The following is an 18,682-nucleotide window of genomic DNA, read 5'->3' as shown; positions in this document are numbered from 1 at the left end:
ACATTATTTCCATGCGTTTTACAGCTGTCTATAATTCTAGTATTGAGAATGTAAATGTATCCAGAATCTAGAACCCCCCTGTTTCTAACTACCCCATAGCCGTTATGACGATCTGGGTGCATTACATTTTTTCCCCAAACGCATTGTGTGGTGTTCCAGCAGTGAGCTTGATCTTTATTGGTCTGCTGTGGCTTTGGTACCAGTCATGCATCCCATAATGCACCTCTTTGAGGAAAAGATCTTTGATAATCACATTTGAGGTTGTTACAGAGGAACTGGATGAGGCAGGGAGCATTACAGAAGACCCAATGATTAGACGGGTTGGTTACATTCATTTTGTGTGCATTGTAAATGGGGGGTATTCTCCAACTGTAGTAGTGACTATGGGAAGATGACACCATGGGCCTTATTCTGGTTGACTTGCTCGGGCGTAAATTTGCACCCTTGCGAGTCATCCAGAACGTGCCCGGCGAATGGTGGTACGCCTGCCCCCATTCGCACGCTGGGTTCATTCGTCTGGCACGCGAATGGATGTTTTATATAAACAACCATTCGCATGCCAGTGGGAACCTCCCCCATCTTTCGATGATCGCCGATTATCGAATGATGGGAAAAGCGCACGCATATGTACGGGTGGTCCAGACCGCTCGTACATATGAACGAAGAAATGCAGTGATATGGGCGGGCAGCTGACATGCGGTTATGTCAGCTGTCGTCCCCCCCCCCCCCCCCGCACGTGCATCACGACCGCATTTCCATATGTACGCCCAGCGGTTTTTCGTGGGAACACCCATGAAACGCTGGCCGTATGCATATGCTAATGCCCCTGCCCAGCACCCCACGCCCCTCTCTGCCCCCCGCTCACAAAGCACAGTGTGCGCAATCGGCAAACAGATTAAGCGCCAAGTTCGCACGCTCCCAGCATATACACATGCGCAGAAAGTCAGCTGCGCATACGCAAAACAACGATCCCCTTGCAAATTCGCGTCTGAGTGAATGAACCAGAATAAGGCCCCATGTTCTGTATAAATGTACCTCCCAGTTTCACCTGACATATGGCGGAATTATGTGTAAAATACAGAGTACTTATTTCCCGCCACAAGCTACTATTGACACTGCTGGAGAATGTCCCGCAAAGCATGTAGAATCTGCATGGTGTGCACCTAATAAAGGATGTTTACACCTTTTGTACTGCAGACCCGAATGAACAATGCTGAATCGGCCACTTAATACTTAAAACCGTTTCTGATTAAATGAAAGTCTGTCTTGTCTCTGTCCCCACACCATCACCCTTTACATTAATAGCTATATATGCTGGACTCTAAGTAATGGTATTTTCATGGAGAAACCGCATGTTTAATTCGTTTTACCCTGCTATCTAACCAGAAGATTGTCAGCTTGGAATATATTACATGTGTGCAGTTTCTTTTGTTGCTAAGTGACTTGCAGTCTTTATTACAGTGTGACACTGACCGTGCTTTGTATTTTTACGGGGGTGAAAGGTGAGCAAAACTGTTGGCTGATGTAGTGTTTTGTTTTTCTCCGTAAGGTCTCATGTGTCTGACCTTACCGAATATTCCTATCCCGCAACCCCGAATCACCACCAACATTCCATGACGCCAACGTATGTTGGGTCCGGAGAGTCGCTGCATCATTTAGGCGCTAATCAGATTCACGAACAACATGACTTCAGGTCCTCTACTGGAACACTAAGGCACGGCACTCTAAACAGGCCGCAGCAGCCGCCACCGCCGCCTCCGCAAACGATGGATGGGCCACACCAACCGCCTTTAGTATCTTCTGACTGCAGGTAATTCAGTGTTGTGGAATTTACAGTGTTTTAATCATTACCAATTTGTGTAATTTAAGATGACATTGACAGGACCTACCTGTCGCCTGCTGCTGTGAGTCCGGCTAGACTGTATGAGGAGGCAGAGGAGCAGTTCACAGTGGTAGGCTAGTGAGGTGTAGGACAGCCCCACCAATGTTTTTGCTTCGTGGGGAACACCAAATGCAGTTTTTAGAATCCCTATGACAATTTGTACCTATAGGTAATGGCAATGACTAGTAAAAAACACACAAATTGGCAATTATTTTACTCCGGAGTTCCTGCACCAGCGTTTCCTGTCCTGTCATCGCAACTCCTGGCCCGGACTCTCACATTTTTGCTACCGCCCTGTTCTCAGTCCTGAAACTTTATTGAATGGAATATAATGGCCTGCTCCTGTTTCAGGAAAATACCAGGTCCTAGCTAAGCTTTCTACTGTGGAAGCTGTTCATAAAATGTTACCCTACAACATGGCTTCACCTAATTTTGTTAACCTTTTATGTCAGATGTATAGTAGCCGCCATGTATGTATGCACAGGTATGCTGCATTATTCGCCAGGCTGTGACTAGTGGACTAGTCACAACCCGGCGGTAGCCCATTAGAATGAATGGCGTGCGTAGGCATGCACGTGTCTCATTTGTGTGAACACTAGTTGCGCCAATCATGTAGCAGGACGGATGAGCTTGGCTACATCTGTATATGTACATTTTATTTTACTACAGCTAAGTTTGCGTGTGCAGTCTGTGTATGGTGAAAATCACTAATTGTTTGATTTCTTTTTTTTTTTTTTAAGGAGGGTACTGCCGTCTCAGATGGCGGAATATTACCCCACTGCATCTCCACCCCCACCACCGCCGCTCATTCCTTCAGCTCAGACTGCTTTTGTTAGTCCTCTTCAGCAGCTGGTCCCTGGATCTCCAGGGGGACAGTTTTCTGGGTTTACATATGCGCCTTCTCCACCTCCTATTGGCATCGCTGCTTTAACTACCCCTGGGCCTCCGCCTCCACCGCCAGGGCCTCCTGCATCAACCCTGTCTCTCTCCTCTCCAATGCACTTCTCTAAAGTGCTAGAAGCCAAACGACTTGATGGGGCAAATCTGCTTGGCCTGACTGGCGATGCTCGAAGCGATCTTCTGTCTGCCATTAGGATGGGTGAGTGAGATGGTAGACAATAATCATCAATTCAACATTCATTGACGGGTGGTATTGTTATGGAATATGGCCTAAAATTAAGATATAATTTAAGATTTTTGGCCAAATGGTGTAAAAAATGTATCCTGAAGAGCAAAGGAGCATGGACTGCTGTAACATGTAAGAACCATTGTTGGTATAGTATGCATATGTTCTCTTTAATACAATTTTTGAGGTAACTGCGGCTGGGGGTGATGATGACTAGTGCCTAGATTTAGGAATTAGCGGGTGACTTAGGGTTAGGCTGCAGGGGGAGGTGGTATAGGGTTAGGCCTTTAGTAGGGGTGGATTTAGGCTGTGGGGTAGGAAGGTTAGGGTGAGGTACTAGTGGACAGGGTTAGGCTGCGAGGAAGGAGGGTTAGTTGGGTGCCACTCTTTTTGGATAGATGCCTCCAATCCACACGGAAAATGAAAGTGTTTTTATTATGTGTATATTTGATTATAAGATTGTGGCGTTTTGAACATCCCTGTTTATTTTGGCTTGTCCTAATGGGTGCCAGATGACTCACCGACAGTTGGGATTCCGACGGTCGTTTCTCCAACATTGGAATCCCGAATGTCAGGAGCCCCACAGTTGGAATACCTACTTAAATGGGCTATTTTCCCTCGTGGATGTCCAATAACCCCCATAGAGGTAGAATAGAATTAATGGCGAATGTAGCTCGCCACCCAGCCCGCAAGGAGTTTGACTGCACTCGCACCCCTGTCTGGATCCTGACAGTCAGGATTCTGATGACGGAGGAAAGACCTTTGGAACACAGACTGTCTGAGAGTTATACCATACCCATCATAATATCCCTTTTAATCTTGGGTGTCCTTCAGTCCTCCCTACTGATATATCTTCAAAACTTTTCTAAAAAAGGTTTTTGTTCTTTTTTTTTTTTTTTCATATCAACAGGAATCCAACTGAAGAAAGTACAAGAGCAGCGTGAACAGGAAGCCAAGCGTGAGCCAGTGGGAAATGACGTAGCCACCATCCTGTCCAGGCGCATTGCAGTAGAGTATAGTGACTCTGAGGATGACTCGGAATTAGAGGAGAATGACTGGTCGGACTGACAACCAATTGTGTAAAGCGGATGTAATATGCTTCCAAGGTCTACTGTGAAAGAAGTACCTGTTGGCATCAGCCAGTGACCACCACCAATAGCTTCACCTTGCCCGGCATCTCTACGTCCCTGGCCTACGCAGTGCGGATGTATGCCAGGAACACCTAGATCTTGGCTCACAGGACAACCCTCCAATATTGATCTAGTTTGCATGCGTCAGCCAGTCAGACCTAGGAAAAGAGGGCACAGCACACTTTAGCTAACTGTAGGTTGTGTGCTGAAGTATTTGTAATTGTAATGGGCATTATGAAATTTTGTAGCCACTTTGACGTTTATAAGATTAGTAAAACCGCCACTGCGCAAAATACTATTGAAACTCAGGGATGCTTTAAGATAGTAACTGGTTGTGCTAGTAGAACCTGTAGTATTATGGTACTTAACACTGTATTGTAACTTACCAGTTGTATTTTCCAGTTTTAAAATGAGCACATGACCCGCACACAGGGGCAGATTTACATATTGACAATGCAGCCTATGCATTCACAACCAGATGTAATGACAACACTTTGATCAATCCTAGTGAAATAATAAATGAGCACAAGTCTTTATTGCCTCCCTCCACATCTTGGCAGCTTCCGCTGTCTATATGCTACTGGTATATTTAGTATATGTAACTTACTCGGTCAGTCAGTAGTACCGTACAGATGAGCACGGTTGTTAATATCTGTGCCCTGTGTGTCATGCTCTACAGGAGATCCACAGAAAAAGCACAATGTCAAACTCTTCACAATAAATACAGACCATGTTCTCATCCTGAGGTAATACTTTCATTGCCACTGAACGTGGTTGAGCGTGACAGAGATGTATCGTTTACAGTGGTGTTATATTGGAACTTTAGAGAAATGGAGTACTGTAAAACACTGATTTTTTTTTTTTTAATCCTTAATATTATGAAATATCATATACTGTACTGTGGAATGTCTGAATATACCAGTGCATCGCTGTATTCAGTGAATGGTTAGACTTTTTATTTTAGTTTTTCTAATATAGCCTAATAGTATTTTTATGCAGATTTACATGCTTGGATTTCATGTAATCCATGTTCTGCATTTTAATAATTTCTAATCCGTTTACAGTAGACAAAACTGGGTGCACATATATACAATCCCTGTTTCTTGCAACCGTTCGGCCGACCGTACTCCCGTCGGACCATCCACAAACAACAGCCGATCACGCGCGTACACAACTGTACAATTTTACTTGTCACCTCTACAAACTGCCTTTGGTTTCAGCAGGAATTAGTGAAGCTGATGGGCTTATACTTTCCAACTTTCCCAATTTTAAGTAGGACATCTAAACCAGGCATGTCCAGCTTTTGTAGAACTACACATCCCAGCATGCCTTGCAATAATTTTAGCATTTCCTAATAGCAAAACTGTGGCAAGACATGATGGGACTTGTAGTTTCACAACAGCTGGAGGGCCAAGGTTGGACGTTGCCTAAACTGTTGTGATGGAGGCAGACTGGTCAGTAAGTCCAGCACAGGTCGAACGCTGCCGAGGTGTTTTCATGGAATAGCGTGGCCTAGAATGTATGGCCCAAAGCGGGGTGGCCACACCTTCTCAACAAGGTGGCCACACCTCTGTCAATATTCTTAAAAGTGGAATACTGAGAAAACATTCCTATACCCCTTTCACATCGCACCTAATTACCGGGTACAAGCCGGTTTCTTGCCTTTTCGACCTGGTAATTAGTTTGATGTGAAAGGGGTTACCGGTTAAAGCTAACCGGTAGCAACGCAGCAATCTGAACCTGGTAAAAAGCAGAGTTCTTGCCGGTTTGTTGCCATGTTGTGTGAAGGGAATTGGTATAGAATCACGGCAGTCAAAATCCCGACCGCTGAAATCCCGACACTCGCCATGCAGCGGGCCTGGTGACTCGCTACGCTGGGCACACTAATTTATTCTCACTCTGAGTGTAGTGGACACCCACAGAGGGACAAAGTGCCGGGATTCCGGAGTCGGGATTTAGACCGCCGGGAAAGTGATTGCATCCCGTGTGAAGGGGTTAAACAGGTCGAGCGACCCGTTTCCCGTTCACACTATGGAGGAGGCAGCTCTAAGTGCTGCCTCCTCCCCCGCCCCAGATGACGCTCCACCGCACCCCTGCATGACGTCAGGAAACCGCAAATATTGCCGGTTCGCATTTGCGGTCTGAACGCAGTACTAGTGAACTGTTGGGCTACATTCTTGTGAGTTTGTTCCACTCACAAATTGCGTGCAATCACTGTGTCTAGGCGATATGTGTATTTTAGCTCCATTTTGTTAAAAGTCTTTTTAGTACAGAATGAAGACCTATGTGTGCAATCTGCAATTGTCAGCCCAATGTGCTGAAGATACTACTGATTTTCTGTCCCACGATTTTATTAGGTTGTATAAAAAGGGCTAATTTTTACTGTCCTAGGCTCTTCGTAACATCATATGAAATGGTTAATCATGTTACAATAGACTATTCATTTTTAAATATTTTTTTTTTGTTTTAGTTAAAAAAAGTTTCTCATGTATTTTAGTTTGTGGGTTATTTTAATTGCTGTTTTTAAAAAATAAAATAAAAAAATACTTTTATTCAAGAAATTCATTACATTATCACTGATGCTCCAGATTGTGCAATGGTGATGACTGACTGTGACAATGTTACAATAAAATTCAACCTAATTCCGCATCAGCACCTCTGCCTTTATTATACACATTCACTGTTTATGTAAAAGTTCCAGTTCCTGGCCTATTTCTACAATGTGCAATTTAAGAAAAACATATTTATTGCAATTCACATATAAAATATCAATAAAAAAGTATAATGTGCATACATCAAAATTTTGATAAAATTAGGTGTCCCGAATTCTCAAGATGATATTCACCCATACATTTCCTTCGCCCCGATATAGTCAGGGGATGCGGTCATAATACCGACAAGGACAAAATCCCGACATTTAAAATCCCGACAAGGTCAAAATACTGACATTTAGGGGGATATTCAATCGCCGTCGAGCATCTCCCGTGGGGGAGATGCTCGACGGGCCCTATTCAATGCTGTCTTCCCCGACAGCATTGAACAGGGTTTCCTGGCAGAACGAGCCCGACATCTCTAGCTGTCGGGCTCGTTCTGCCGAGAACAGCCGGGAAGTGACGAGCTGCCAGCTGCATCTCGTCACTTCCCGGCCGCAACTCGCGGCCACGCCCCCTTCTCGTCCCGCTGCAGGCGGGACATTGAATCCCGCCTGCATGTTCTCGGTCGAGCTGACCGAGAACGGGACTGGCTCACGGCAGGCGAGCAAGCTCGTCTGCCATGACCCGAAGATTGAATACCCCCCATAGAATGTACAGGTGAAACTGTCAACATGACTTTGGGTCGACAGGTTGCGAGGTCGACATGGATTTTTTTTCACTGTTTTTTGACCCGACATGTGCCGACAGGCGGTATTTCCTGGCTTACCATCCACTAGGGCATGGTGGGAGAATAAAATAGTGTGCCGAGCGCAGTGAGGCACCGTGCCCGAAGCATAGCGAGCAAAGTGGTTTACCTGCAACTGTGTCCATGTTGACTGTGTCGACAGTGAAAAAAACCATGTCGACCTCGCGACCTGTCAAACCAAAGTCATGTTAACAGTTTCACCTGCACATTCTGTATTTCGGGATTTTGTCCTTGTCGGGATTTTGTCCTTGTTGGTATTATGACCCATTTGGGATTTTGACCGTCGGGATTTCATACCGAATCCATGGTCAGTGTGTCTGTTCATATATACAGTATATGCCCTTGAGGTGGAGTCCGGTATGGAAAACTTCTAGGAGTTAAGCCAATGTGGTTTGTGCCGTCCTCGGCAATTAGAGAGGTGGCATTCCTCCACAGGAAGTGGCTCAGAGAGGTAACGTAATGGCTCCTGAAGATATGAGTATGGTTGTTCTTTTGTATGTCCACTGTTTTTAAGGGCTGGTATGGCCACTGTGTGGATGGGTGGAGGAGTAGTTCAAGATGGGCTATGTAGTAACACCACAGGACCAACGCGTTTCACCGCTCCTGCGGCTTTTACGCTGGAAGTGTCCGGAAAAACACTAGGCGTGCCTGACCATTTTAGGGGAGGGTGTGTGACGTCAGCTCCAGGCTGGATATGCCTTTATCCATCGCATGCCGAGTAAGTCTTGGGCTACGCGTTGCCTACAATGAGTTGTGGACAGTGGTAAAATCATTTGATACTGAGCCTGTTGCGATTGGTTTTGGACATATTCACACCTCGTGCACATTAATTTCCAACGCGGGACTTCACTCAAGTGGGGCGGCATCTCAACTGTCCGCTGGTCATGTGAATTTGCGGGGGAGTGATCAGGTCTGAATCAGGCCCTAGGTGCCTGGGATTTTTGGTTCCAATAAGATGCAAACGCTGTAGCTGCGGGGTCTGCCTTCTGGAAATGCAGACACATTCACTTACACACCTCTCATAACACAGCTATGAGACTTTATTATTTTTTTTTTTTGTGAAAGCTTCAGCCCACTTCCCAGTCACCATTGTAGAGCATTAACAGCTTATTATTGTGAAAAGCTTAATCCTAAACACTGAATTTCTAAGGTGACACCTATATTGGAAGTGCCGTTACTTGCCTACATACTATACAGAATTTCGGATAGCTGTGAAGTACTAACAATCCAATTTGTGTAACAAACAGCTGCCGGCGAGCATTAGCCGTTTATCACTGCATAAAGAGCAGCGAACTCACCCAATCATGAAAATATTCCGAATTTGAGCTCACATTGCAAATTGGTATACAGTTTTATTATAGAATCTTATAGATCAGGGGTCCTCAAACTATTTTGCTCTGGGACTCCATCAGACAATAAAAATAATTACGGGACCTCAGCAAGTTACTGCAGAAGGTCATCACATGTGTAGTCAGCAGACAGGACATACATGGCAGCATTGTGGAGGCACAGAGTGATGGGAGGAGTCTAACATAACAGACAATGCAACAGATTTCAGACTCCTTGAATCACTGACTGAGATTAGAAAAGTCATCAGCAACATGGAGTCAGGACCCCATTCTGAGAAGGTCGGGACCACTTTGGGGTCAGGACCCACAGTTTGAGAACCGCTGTTCTAGATATATGGCTGCCATGCATTAGCATTTTATTACTGCACAAAGAGCAGCAAAATTACGTTAATCTTGTACAAGATATAATATCAGTGATTTAGTAAAATAGCTCTGACTACTCTGTCTGCATATAAGCAAATTTAGCTAAATGGTAATACAGTAGAGGAACTGGACAGAATTTACGCTGCCAGATAACCCATACCATTTTAGAATACAGGACCGGCGCTACCCACTCAGCAGCTCTTGCAAAGCAGGGAGGCGCCATGCTGAAAAGGCGCTGTCTCCCTGTCTGCTAAAGCCCTCACTGTCACTGCCTCCTGCACAGCGCCTGTCTGACGGGGCGGGCGGCAGTATAAAGAGCTGCTCCCTGCACTGCGCACACACTGTCCTTCTCCTGTGACCTGCCCCCTCTTCCTCACGGACATTTGCGCTGAGGCATGTAGCGCTGTCTGAATGCCTGGATGATGTCATGTCTGGATCCGCCCTCTACCCATTGCTACTCAGCTGTCAAACAAATGGCGAACAAGCAGCAGCGCCGCCCTTCCTTCCCTCTTGTCAGTGAGCTGTGCCAGTGCCACTGCCAGTCCTCAACACTGCCCCCTCTATCCCCTCCCCTCTTCTTCCATCTCCTCCTTCTCTCCCCTCCTTTCCCCCTCAGTCACGAGAGGGGTGTAATGGCGTCCTCAGCTGGGTTATGTGCCTAAACGTGGCCACGCTATCGCAGCGTGTGATGCGATGTGCGCTCCTGTGGGCATCGCACAGTACAAAACGTATGTACTGCACATACTTTTTGTACTGCTTTCAGATCGCATCGCACACACATTGCATGCATGCCAAGCGATGCGATCTAGCACATAACGTATGCGAGTCTTGCAGCGTGTATGGGCACCTTTAGTGCCTGCAACATTTTGCGGACACAGCACTGAGATGATGTATGCATACATGTACATGCACCCGAGATCCTCCATAGGATCGCATGTTGCATAGGCTCCCACAATCGGGCTGCAGCTTGTTGCAATGGCAATGTGAAAGGGCGCAAAATGTATGGTTTGCAGGAGGGCGCCGGACACCCTAGCACCGGCCCTGCTAGAATAAGAACTTTTGCTCCAGCAACAAAAATTCAAAAAAAAAAGTCATTATCTAGTACCTATATGAGATCACTAACAAACACCTAACAAGAAAAGTGTAGAAAAGGCAGAACTAAAACAAGCTGCAGCCATACACATGTTATACGAGATAAAAAACTCTTCCCAAAAATGAACACCAAACGGACTAAATAAATAAACACATACACAGCACGTGCATCTTTGAGAAAATGTATAGTTTATTCAATAGTTTGTTGTGAATATTTCACTTAAATGGTTTTCTTGCAAATAGAATTAAAAGGTGTATATTTTATCTTGAATTTATTTCTTTACTACTTTCTATCAGTGCGCCAGCAAAAGAGACAATTCTTTTCTTCTTTTTTCCTACCATTGTAGAGCAGCCATGGTTGTGCGCTGTGGCTCTACTGCAAGTGACCCCGCCCGCAACAGCGATCTCTGCCTCCTGTCATTTGTACATATGCCCTGTATGTTGTTTACTGGAGTTTGTGCGCATGTGCAGTAGCAAATCATCGTTCCAACAAAGCATTGCTCCAACTGCACTGGCAATGAGTCCATGTCTGAATCGGACCCCAAGACACAAAGGGGGCAAATAGATGTATTGTTTTTTGTACACAGGGCAGTGGTGGTTTTTAACTTTGGGATGCATACCGATTTGTTCCTTAGGTCTTTGTTAGTCAGGTTATGCCCCACTCACATCTAAACTCATGTAATTCGTCCTCTAGGGAGGTGTTATGCAAGGATCCTTGAAAAATGCATCCCTAGAGGTTGAAACGCATTGGGGTATAGTGGGTGCTTTGCTGTAATATAGGTAACCGCATTATAGCCTGAGGCCTGCAATCTCTGATAGTTTTTGCTGCCTGCATTTAAGTCAAATTAGCTCTTTTATTTCACTCTAAGCATTGTTATTGTTTATCAATTTTGCAAAAACTTTTTAATGAGTATAAATACAAGTATACTTTAATCTTCTTCCCATCATCTCTTTTGGAAACTGCTTAGCCAATATTCACCCACCGCTGAACTGAAGGAGGTAGCATAGAAGGGGTAGTAGGCCCAAAGCCTGCTACCCCGAGTCAGCAACGCCCGCCCGCCCCCTCCGATTGTACCCTGCTGTGTACCACTACACCGGGGCACCCACCACCCTGGTACTATATCATTTGGAGCCGCAGATGCTGGACCATTCAGAAATCCGCGGCACAGAGCAGATCATTACTAGTACTTCAACCCTGACTGGGAGGGGTTGGCAACCGCACCAATCGCCTGCGGTGGGAGGTGGAACTACACAGTGGGTGGCGACTGTCATCTCCCTGCCGCGGTCTGTGCACCCTGCTGATCCCCAGAGCGGGTGCGCCTTCCGGTCGCGTGGACCTGGTGTCCTCTATTGGTAGTGGGCAGAGACTAGATCCCCTTCAGTTTTGATTACAGGATGTGATGTTCAGTGAGGGTGGAAGTTGTTAGATGCCCTCACAACGTTTTTTATTTTATCTGTAATTCACTTAGGTGTCGGTTATTTTGTTTTATTTTAGCTGCATTGTACCCTCGCGGGATCGCAGCGCTCGCACGCTTCAGACACGGTGGCTCGCTTCACTCGCCACGGATTTATATTCCTCCTCCAGGTATACGTTAACCCGGGGCATGATGGGAAAAATTGTCAAAACTGAAGAGGATCTAGACACTACCATTGGTAGTTCCTAGATCCCCTTTAGTTTTGACAATTTTCCCATCATGCCCTGGATCCACGTATACCTGGAGGGGGGAGGCGGTGGAGTGGAGTCCTCCCTTCCTGTCCCTTGTATGGTGTGTACCTCTCTGGACTGGCTGCTTCTTGAGGTGAGGGAGCTGGGTGAGTACCCAGTGGGTCTTCTCTGTGCCTGGATCCTCTGTAGCATGCACTTAGCTCCTGGAGCTGCTGGGAGTGCAGTGTCTACTCAGAGGATATTGGAGATTAATTCCTGCAACCACTGCACCTGCACCCTGCTCTGGTGCCCCTATATAAAGTATATATTTTACAATTATACCCTGACTACAGTGGGAACTCCTTACTGCAGGGCCCCTGGGCAGAACATCGGCACTCCCCCCACCCCACTTACATACATACATACATACAGTACATACATCTCCCACTCCCACATACCTATGTGCAGTGTGCTTGTAGCGCTATTTTCCGGGCCGGAAGTGCTGCTGATTTTGAAAACACTAGCCGGATGCTGATTGGCTGAGAGATTTCTGCCAATCAGCGTCCAGCCAGTCTTTTCAAAATCAGCAGCACTTCATATCCAAATAGTGCTACAAGCTTCCAGCCACCGCTGCCTGGATCGCTGCTGCCAGGACGGCGGGGAGCTTGTAGTGCTATTTGCCGGGCATGAAGCGCTGCTGGTTTTGAAAGACTGGCCAGATGCTGATTGACTGAGAGAATTCAGCCAATCAGCATCCGGCCAGTGTTTTCAAACATACTTGCTGGGATACCTGGCTTAGACCTGGTTGAAGGATGGACCTTGAAATACATCTGCCATGTTCAGGTTTTTATATAGTCTTCTCCTATAGTCCCTTCCCATTGATCCTGAAAAAGAGCCCAGTGTACGTCAACATGGATGTAGCCCTGGAAAGGACCTATCTAGCCATTTTTATGGATTGTTTAGACACTGTTCGCTCACTGAGTTATAAATAATATTGTTTTTTTGTCCATTGGGAGAATGAATAGGCTGCTCCTAAACATACCACGTACAGCTAACATCAATACAGGGGTGTATACCTTGTTCTGCACTCCAGCTGGTGCCCACTAACAATCCACTGAAGACGTGTTGCCTTTTACCTATCAAATTGGTACACAAAGTATGAAAATGTAGTGTGGAGCTGCAAGCGCATATATAACTATTTAACAAATCACAATAGATGTAGATGTAAGAAAAAATCTTCCGTTAATCTCAGATGATGTGCATGTACATCATTACATAAAAACAGTGCTTTTTCCACTTCCATCCAGATCTAGCTCAAATAGATTACATAGATGGAAAAAAAAGACTTAAATAGTGAAGATACAATGCAAAAGACAATTCTTTCAATAAAGTAAAGGCAATATCCAAAGGGTGGGGTAAAATGAGAAATGACAAGCTAAATAATGTTAAGATAGTCACCAGACAATATCCCGGTTATGCATGCTGGATCCTTAAGATAGCCGGAAACACCATTATTCCTCTAGATATAAGTACCAAGTGCCACCAGAGCTAATGCATTTCGACCCACTTCCTTGTGTCATTTTCAAGGCAAGATACATGTGGCTGAATTTGGAATTTCCTTATATATCTTCTTTGTCCAATTATCTAAGAGGTCCAGGGTGGGGCATATTGAGGGCGGGAGAGGGCGCTTTGATCTATTCCCACTTTTTTAAAATCCAATCATCTGGGTCCCGCTTGTTTTCTGTGTTGTCTGTGTTTCCAGAAGCAACTTCCCATAGTTGTTGGACATCACTTTTGGTGTTTGGCAAGCGTTCCGGCCTGTGTTCCACCTCCGATCTCTGTGAGTTCCTTAGAGGCTAAAAGCTTGACCCCCAGATGAATTATGGGATGTTCTAGGTACTGCTAAAAGTACTTCATCTACAGATCGCAGTACTCTGCTTGGACAGTATGGAATCAGAAGCAACTTCAGGTACCTTGGACCTTGGTCACGTAGGGCTTTGAAACACCTCTTTCAGACATACGCAAAAATCCCAGGATTTTTCACGTGCACGTGCATAATCCCGGGACTAGCATATGTCTGAAGGCTATTTCCAAGATTTTAGTTAACTAAAATCCCGGCTCCTGCAATTGACCTGTGATTTTTAAAAACCCGATTGTACTGGGTTTAAAATCCCTGTGGTATGTCTGAAAGGGGTATAAATTAATCTTGAAAATGATTTGCCATTTTGGCTGTTGTGAAAGGGGTATTACTTTACCACTCCAGTGTTTAACAATGCCAGTAACTCCTGGTACATGCTGCTGGTAATCCGGACGCTTGGTAGGAGATGGCTCTACCGGTCTAGTGTGCGCAGCACGTGATCGGCCTGCTGTTGTGATGTACGTTTTACTCTAGGCTTGGTCAGGCCAATGACATTCATTTATACTTTGATTGGCGGTTAACCCTGCCAATAGCGGGTTTAATTAGCATCCTCCACAGGGAACAGCCAATAGAATTCACTTTAGATTTGACTGACCATTACAAACGCCAATAGGGGCAGACTTGAATAATTAATGTGTTATCACTAATCAGCTAGTATACTTCTACCTTATTTTGGAGTTAATTGGCTTCCTAAACATTAGGACAAATTATCTGAATCTCTGTTCAGTTTAACAATGAACCGCTATACTTAATAGCATATTTGGCATACTTGCGCATCTAGTAAAAAACACACAAAAATCCCCCAAAATAATTAAATTAAGAATAAGGATAATTAATATTAAGTTTTTAACCTTAGACATCAATAACTGAATGGACAAAATAATTAAACAAAGTGTTGAAACGTCCCAAGGCGCTATCAGTCCTTGCAACCACAAACCCAAATGGAGGACCAATGTGAAATCCTCTCTAGCAGATACTCCGGAACAAATGAGAGTCTGGCGGCGCTGAACTTGTGTGTCCCACGAAATGTGTTTCTTGTGATATGGAGAAATGAAAATAAAAATAAAAAGGTGTAAATGAAAGTGAAAAACACTCCACAGGAAAAACTCGTACCGAAACTCACTATATAGTGGTGTTATACAAGTGTGTAAAGGTATCTTTATGGGTCCACCCGTGCAAACGACATAAGACAAAGTACCAATGCAGACTGACAATCTCCAAAATGCGTACCGTACTCACTGTATTAACAGGAGCTTTGCCGCATATCAAGGTATCTTTACTGACACATAACGGCTTATCCAGAGATCATAGCATATAAGACAAATCAATCCAATTGCCAAGATAAGTGCATGAGTTTGAAAAAAAAAACTCAGGAGCCCGAGGTGTGCTCCCTACCACCAGTGCTGTGCCTAAACACGTGCATAGGGGGTCGTGCGATCGAGTAGGCTTTCTCCCGAAGGAGAAGGGCCCCTTGTTTTCCCCAACCCAGGGGTGTCCAAACTTTTTGCGACGAGGGCCAGATTTGGTGAAGTGTAAATGTGTGGGGGCCAACCATTCAGCCTGACATTCTTTGAATCATTAATCACATCAGAATGGTCCCCCATTCACTGTATGTCCCCCAGCCTGCCCCCATTCACTGTATGTCCCCCAGCCTGCCCCTTCTTCACTGTATGTCCCCCATTCACTGTATGTTCCACACTCTGCACCCATTTACTCTGTCCCCCAGCCTGCACCTCTTCTCTTAATGTCCATCAGTGCCTCCATTCATTGTATGTCCCCAAGAATGACCCTCCTTCACTGTATGACTCTCATTCAATGTATGACCTCCATTCATTATATACGCCATTCGATGTATGTCCCCCAGCCTGCCCCTGCTCCCCCTTCTCTGAATGGCCATCACTGCCTCCATTCACTGTATGTCCCCCAGCTTGACCCCTCCCTTTTCTGTATGTTTCCCAGCCCCTTGTGTGAGCCAAAGGAAGGAGAGGCAAAGCTGAAACTGCAAGGTCAGGAGATGCTTGGGCTCCCGCTGCCGCCCTCCTCCGCTCTGCATGTTACTGGAGCAAGCTTCCCCCTTGCTGCCCCCTCCCCAAACACTGCTGTCACTGTGATTGTGGAGTAGGGTGATATACGATTGCAGCAGCAGGGGTAGGACGCCAAACACATCTGACTGTGGCGGCCGGCACCTCCTCACTGCAGAAGACAGCAAGGTAAAGGCGCGCTTGCCGGTGCCCCACCTTTAGTGTCCTGTGCTGTGCTTCCCACATCTGATGCTCTGCCCGCTTCCAGCTGGGCGGGCCACTTAAAATGACAGCACGGGCCGCAATTGGCCCCAGTGCCTGACTTTGGACATGCCTGCCCTAACCCCTCTCAACCATAAGGCCGGAGAAGGGAAAATAGGGATCGGTGGGTCCTCTTCGCCAAAGCTTAGAGACCCTCTTTCCTCAACCCCCGGAAGGGTTAGGATGGTGGGTCCTCCGCACCCGAAGGTTTGGAGAGACCCGCATTATACTTCCCTCCGCCTTGCGGCTCGGGGTCGTCCTCGAGGGGACCGAAGCTCTCCCCCAAAGGATGAGAGCTTCGGCACATTGGGGAAATGAAAGCCCGTAAGGGTCGACCACACTACCCAAAAAAAGTGACAAAACTACAAAAAACAAGGAACGTGAAAAGTGACGAACGTGAGAGGGGAAGAGAAATAAATAATAAAGATACCTCAACCAGAAGGCCGGGGTGGGGGTGTGAAAAATTGTCCTACCCCATCCAAAAGGACGAGGTAAGGACGTGAAGCGCGACCTGAAGGGAAGTGCGCAGTGCAAGTGCTTACTAGTGCATGGTGATTTTGGGATCACCCGTGCATGTTCGGCACCCCCGAGTTTCCCCGGGGGCACAGTGCAGCCTCGGACTCCAAGCAGCCGATCGATCAGCGTCCGACCAAGTGTTTCTCTGCTCCCATCATAGGGCACTTTCCAGCCCCTGGCATGGGAATGGGTACTCCACTGGGCTTTTCGAAAGACTCCCTTAGGGGTTAAGGCCCCCTCGGAAGAGCAATCTACTCAGTCTCAGTGTTTCTCCGATCCCAAGGTTAAGGTACTAAGCTGGGCCTTTCGCGGTCTCCCCATCAGAGGCTACGAACCTCTGGAACAGGGGTCCCACACCCTCCGCCCATCAGAGCAGCTACTCAGTCCAGCCTTTCTCTATTCTCTGCCAGAGGCCAGTCCATACCCACTGATAAGAACAGATACTACACTTGATCTTAGCCAAAAGGCCGAGAAGCGATAGGTGCATACCGTACTCACTGCGGGTATGGATATAATAAGCACATAGGGTGAGATTTAATAGGATGAGAGATTCAGAAACTGAGAGATTTGGTAAGAAATCTCCAGTTTTTTTAAAGCGGCAATCATTTACATGGCAAAACCAGTTTGATTTTGAAGTGTAAATGATTGCGCTTTAAAAAAACTGGAGATTTCTCACCAAATCTCTCACTTTCTGAATCTCTCATCCTATTAAATCTCACCCATAGTGGTTTCTTTAAAGGACAGGTCTCCCTTTATCCAATCAGGTTGTAAACCTCATGTGGAGAGGTATATATGCAAAAAAAGGGGGAGGACCGGTCTCAGTAAAAAAAAATCTATTTAATATTGGTACAGCTGAAATGTGGCCAATTAGCCAATAGCCACAGAATCAGATAGTCCAATCCACAAATACAATAAAAACAGAATAAAATACAAAAGCATTTAATTCTCTGCCAACATGTTTCGGCGGTCACAGCCGCCTTTTTCAAGGTCCTTTCAAGTGGTTGGCACATGATCTTTTCATGTGCCAACCACTGCCATGTCAACCTTTTGTCTGTGTCAATCTCTTGTCAATGCCGACCTAGAGCATGTTTGTCGACCTATTGACTGTCTACTTAGACATTGTCTGAATTATTATTGGGAAGAGAGGCTACGTAAATAAGATAAAAAGCATGTCTAATTTTTATAATGGGGGGGGGGGGTTTACTAAAATGTGGGTACTTGTGTATTATCACGGCGCCCCCGATGTTGGTTGTGCGATGTTTTAATCGCATCGCATGCCATGCACCCGATGGCATGCGATGCGATTTTTGCCCCCTATGCGATGAAAGATTGTATAAGCACCCGAAGCGTGGCGAGCGCAGCAGTACGCGTCCTCCAACCTTCTCATACCCCCACTGTCCACGTCGGCGTGGAGTTGAGAATAGAAAGCCCGAAGCGTGGCGAGCGGACGCGGATACCTTCACAGGTATCGGAGTCCCCTCGCGGGCTTCACAGGTATCTCGCTGCGCTCGCCACGCTTTCTATTATCCACTCCACGCCGAGGTGGATAGTGGGGGTATGAAAAGGTCGGAGGACGCGTACCGCCGCCCCTCATGGGCTCGCTGCGCTCGCCACGCTTCGGGTTCACGTTTATAGTGGGGGGGTGGCGTGGGGGTGCATTTAACATTGTAAGCATCCATTAGGGTGCTTATACAATTTTTAATCGCATCGCATTGTATGGCATTGTATGCCATATACAATGTCATACCATTTTAAAATGCAAGAGAAAATTTGCCTTAGGCGCTGGAGATGACTGGGGTGTAACTCGATGCCCAGCAGCCACCACGTAGGAGGGTTGCCAACCTCCAAAATTACAGAAACCCAAACAGAAATGTGGGGCGCTCTTGGGTATCGGGATGAAAAAAGTTTTATTCAACACACAATGTTTAAAAAGTATCACATATTTAATAAACAATGAAGCATGGAAAACACATATTAAAA

General features: G+C 46.0%; 1 protein-coding gene and 1 pseudogene across 3 annotated transcripts in view; one reads left to right on the top strand and one right to left on the bottom strand.

Annotated features, from left to right (window-relative positions):
- WASF3 (WASP family member 3) overlaps positions 1–6,781 on the top strand; it is a 44,252-nt gene extending 37,471 nt beyond the window's left edge. For all 3 annotated transcript variants that reach the window (XM_083169879.1, XM_083169880.1, XM_083169878.1), the window contains exons 7-9: positions 1,550–1,810; positions 2,623–2,981; positions 3,919–6,781. In XM_083169879.1, the coding sequence (XP_083026005.1) occupies positions 1,550–1,810; positions 2,623–2,981; positions 3,919–4,076 (778 nt within the window). In that variant the 3' untranslated portion in view covers positions 4,077–6,781. The remainder of the gene's footprint in view (positions 1–1,549; positions 1,811–2,622; positions 2,982–3,918) is intronic.
- Positions 6,782–17,045: 10,264 nt separating this feature from the next.
- LOC146060876 (U2 spliceosomal RNA) lies at positions 17,046–17,181 on the bottom strand (annotated as a pseudogene).
- Positions 17,182–18,682: the final 1,501 nt, after the last annotated feature.

This window comes from Crinia signifera, chromosome 2 (assembly GCF_055691185.1).
Source record: "Crinia signifera chromosome 2, ASM5569118v1, whole genome shotgun sequence".
In the NCBI taxonomy this organism is placed as follows: domain Eukaryota; kingdom Metazoa; phylum Chordata; class Amphibia; order Anura; family Myobatrachidae; genus Crinia; species Crinia signifera.
This window is presented reverse-complemented; position numbering and strand designations above follow the sequence as displayed.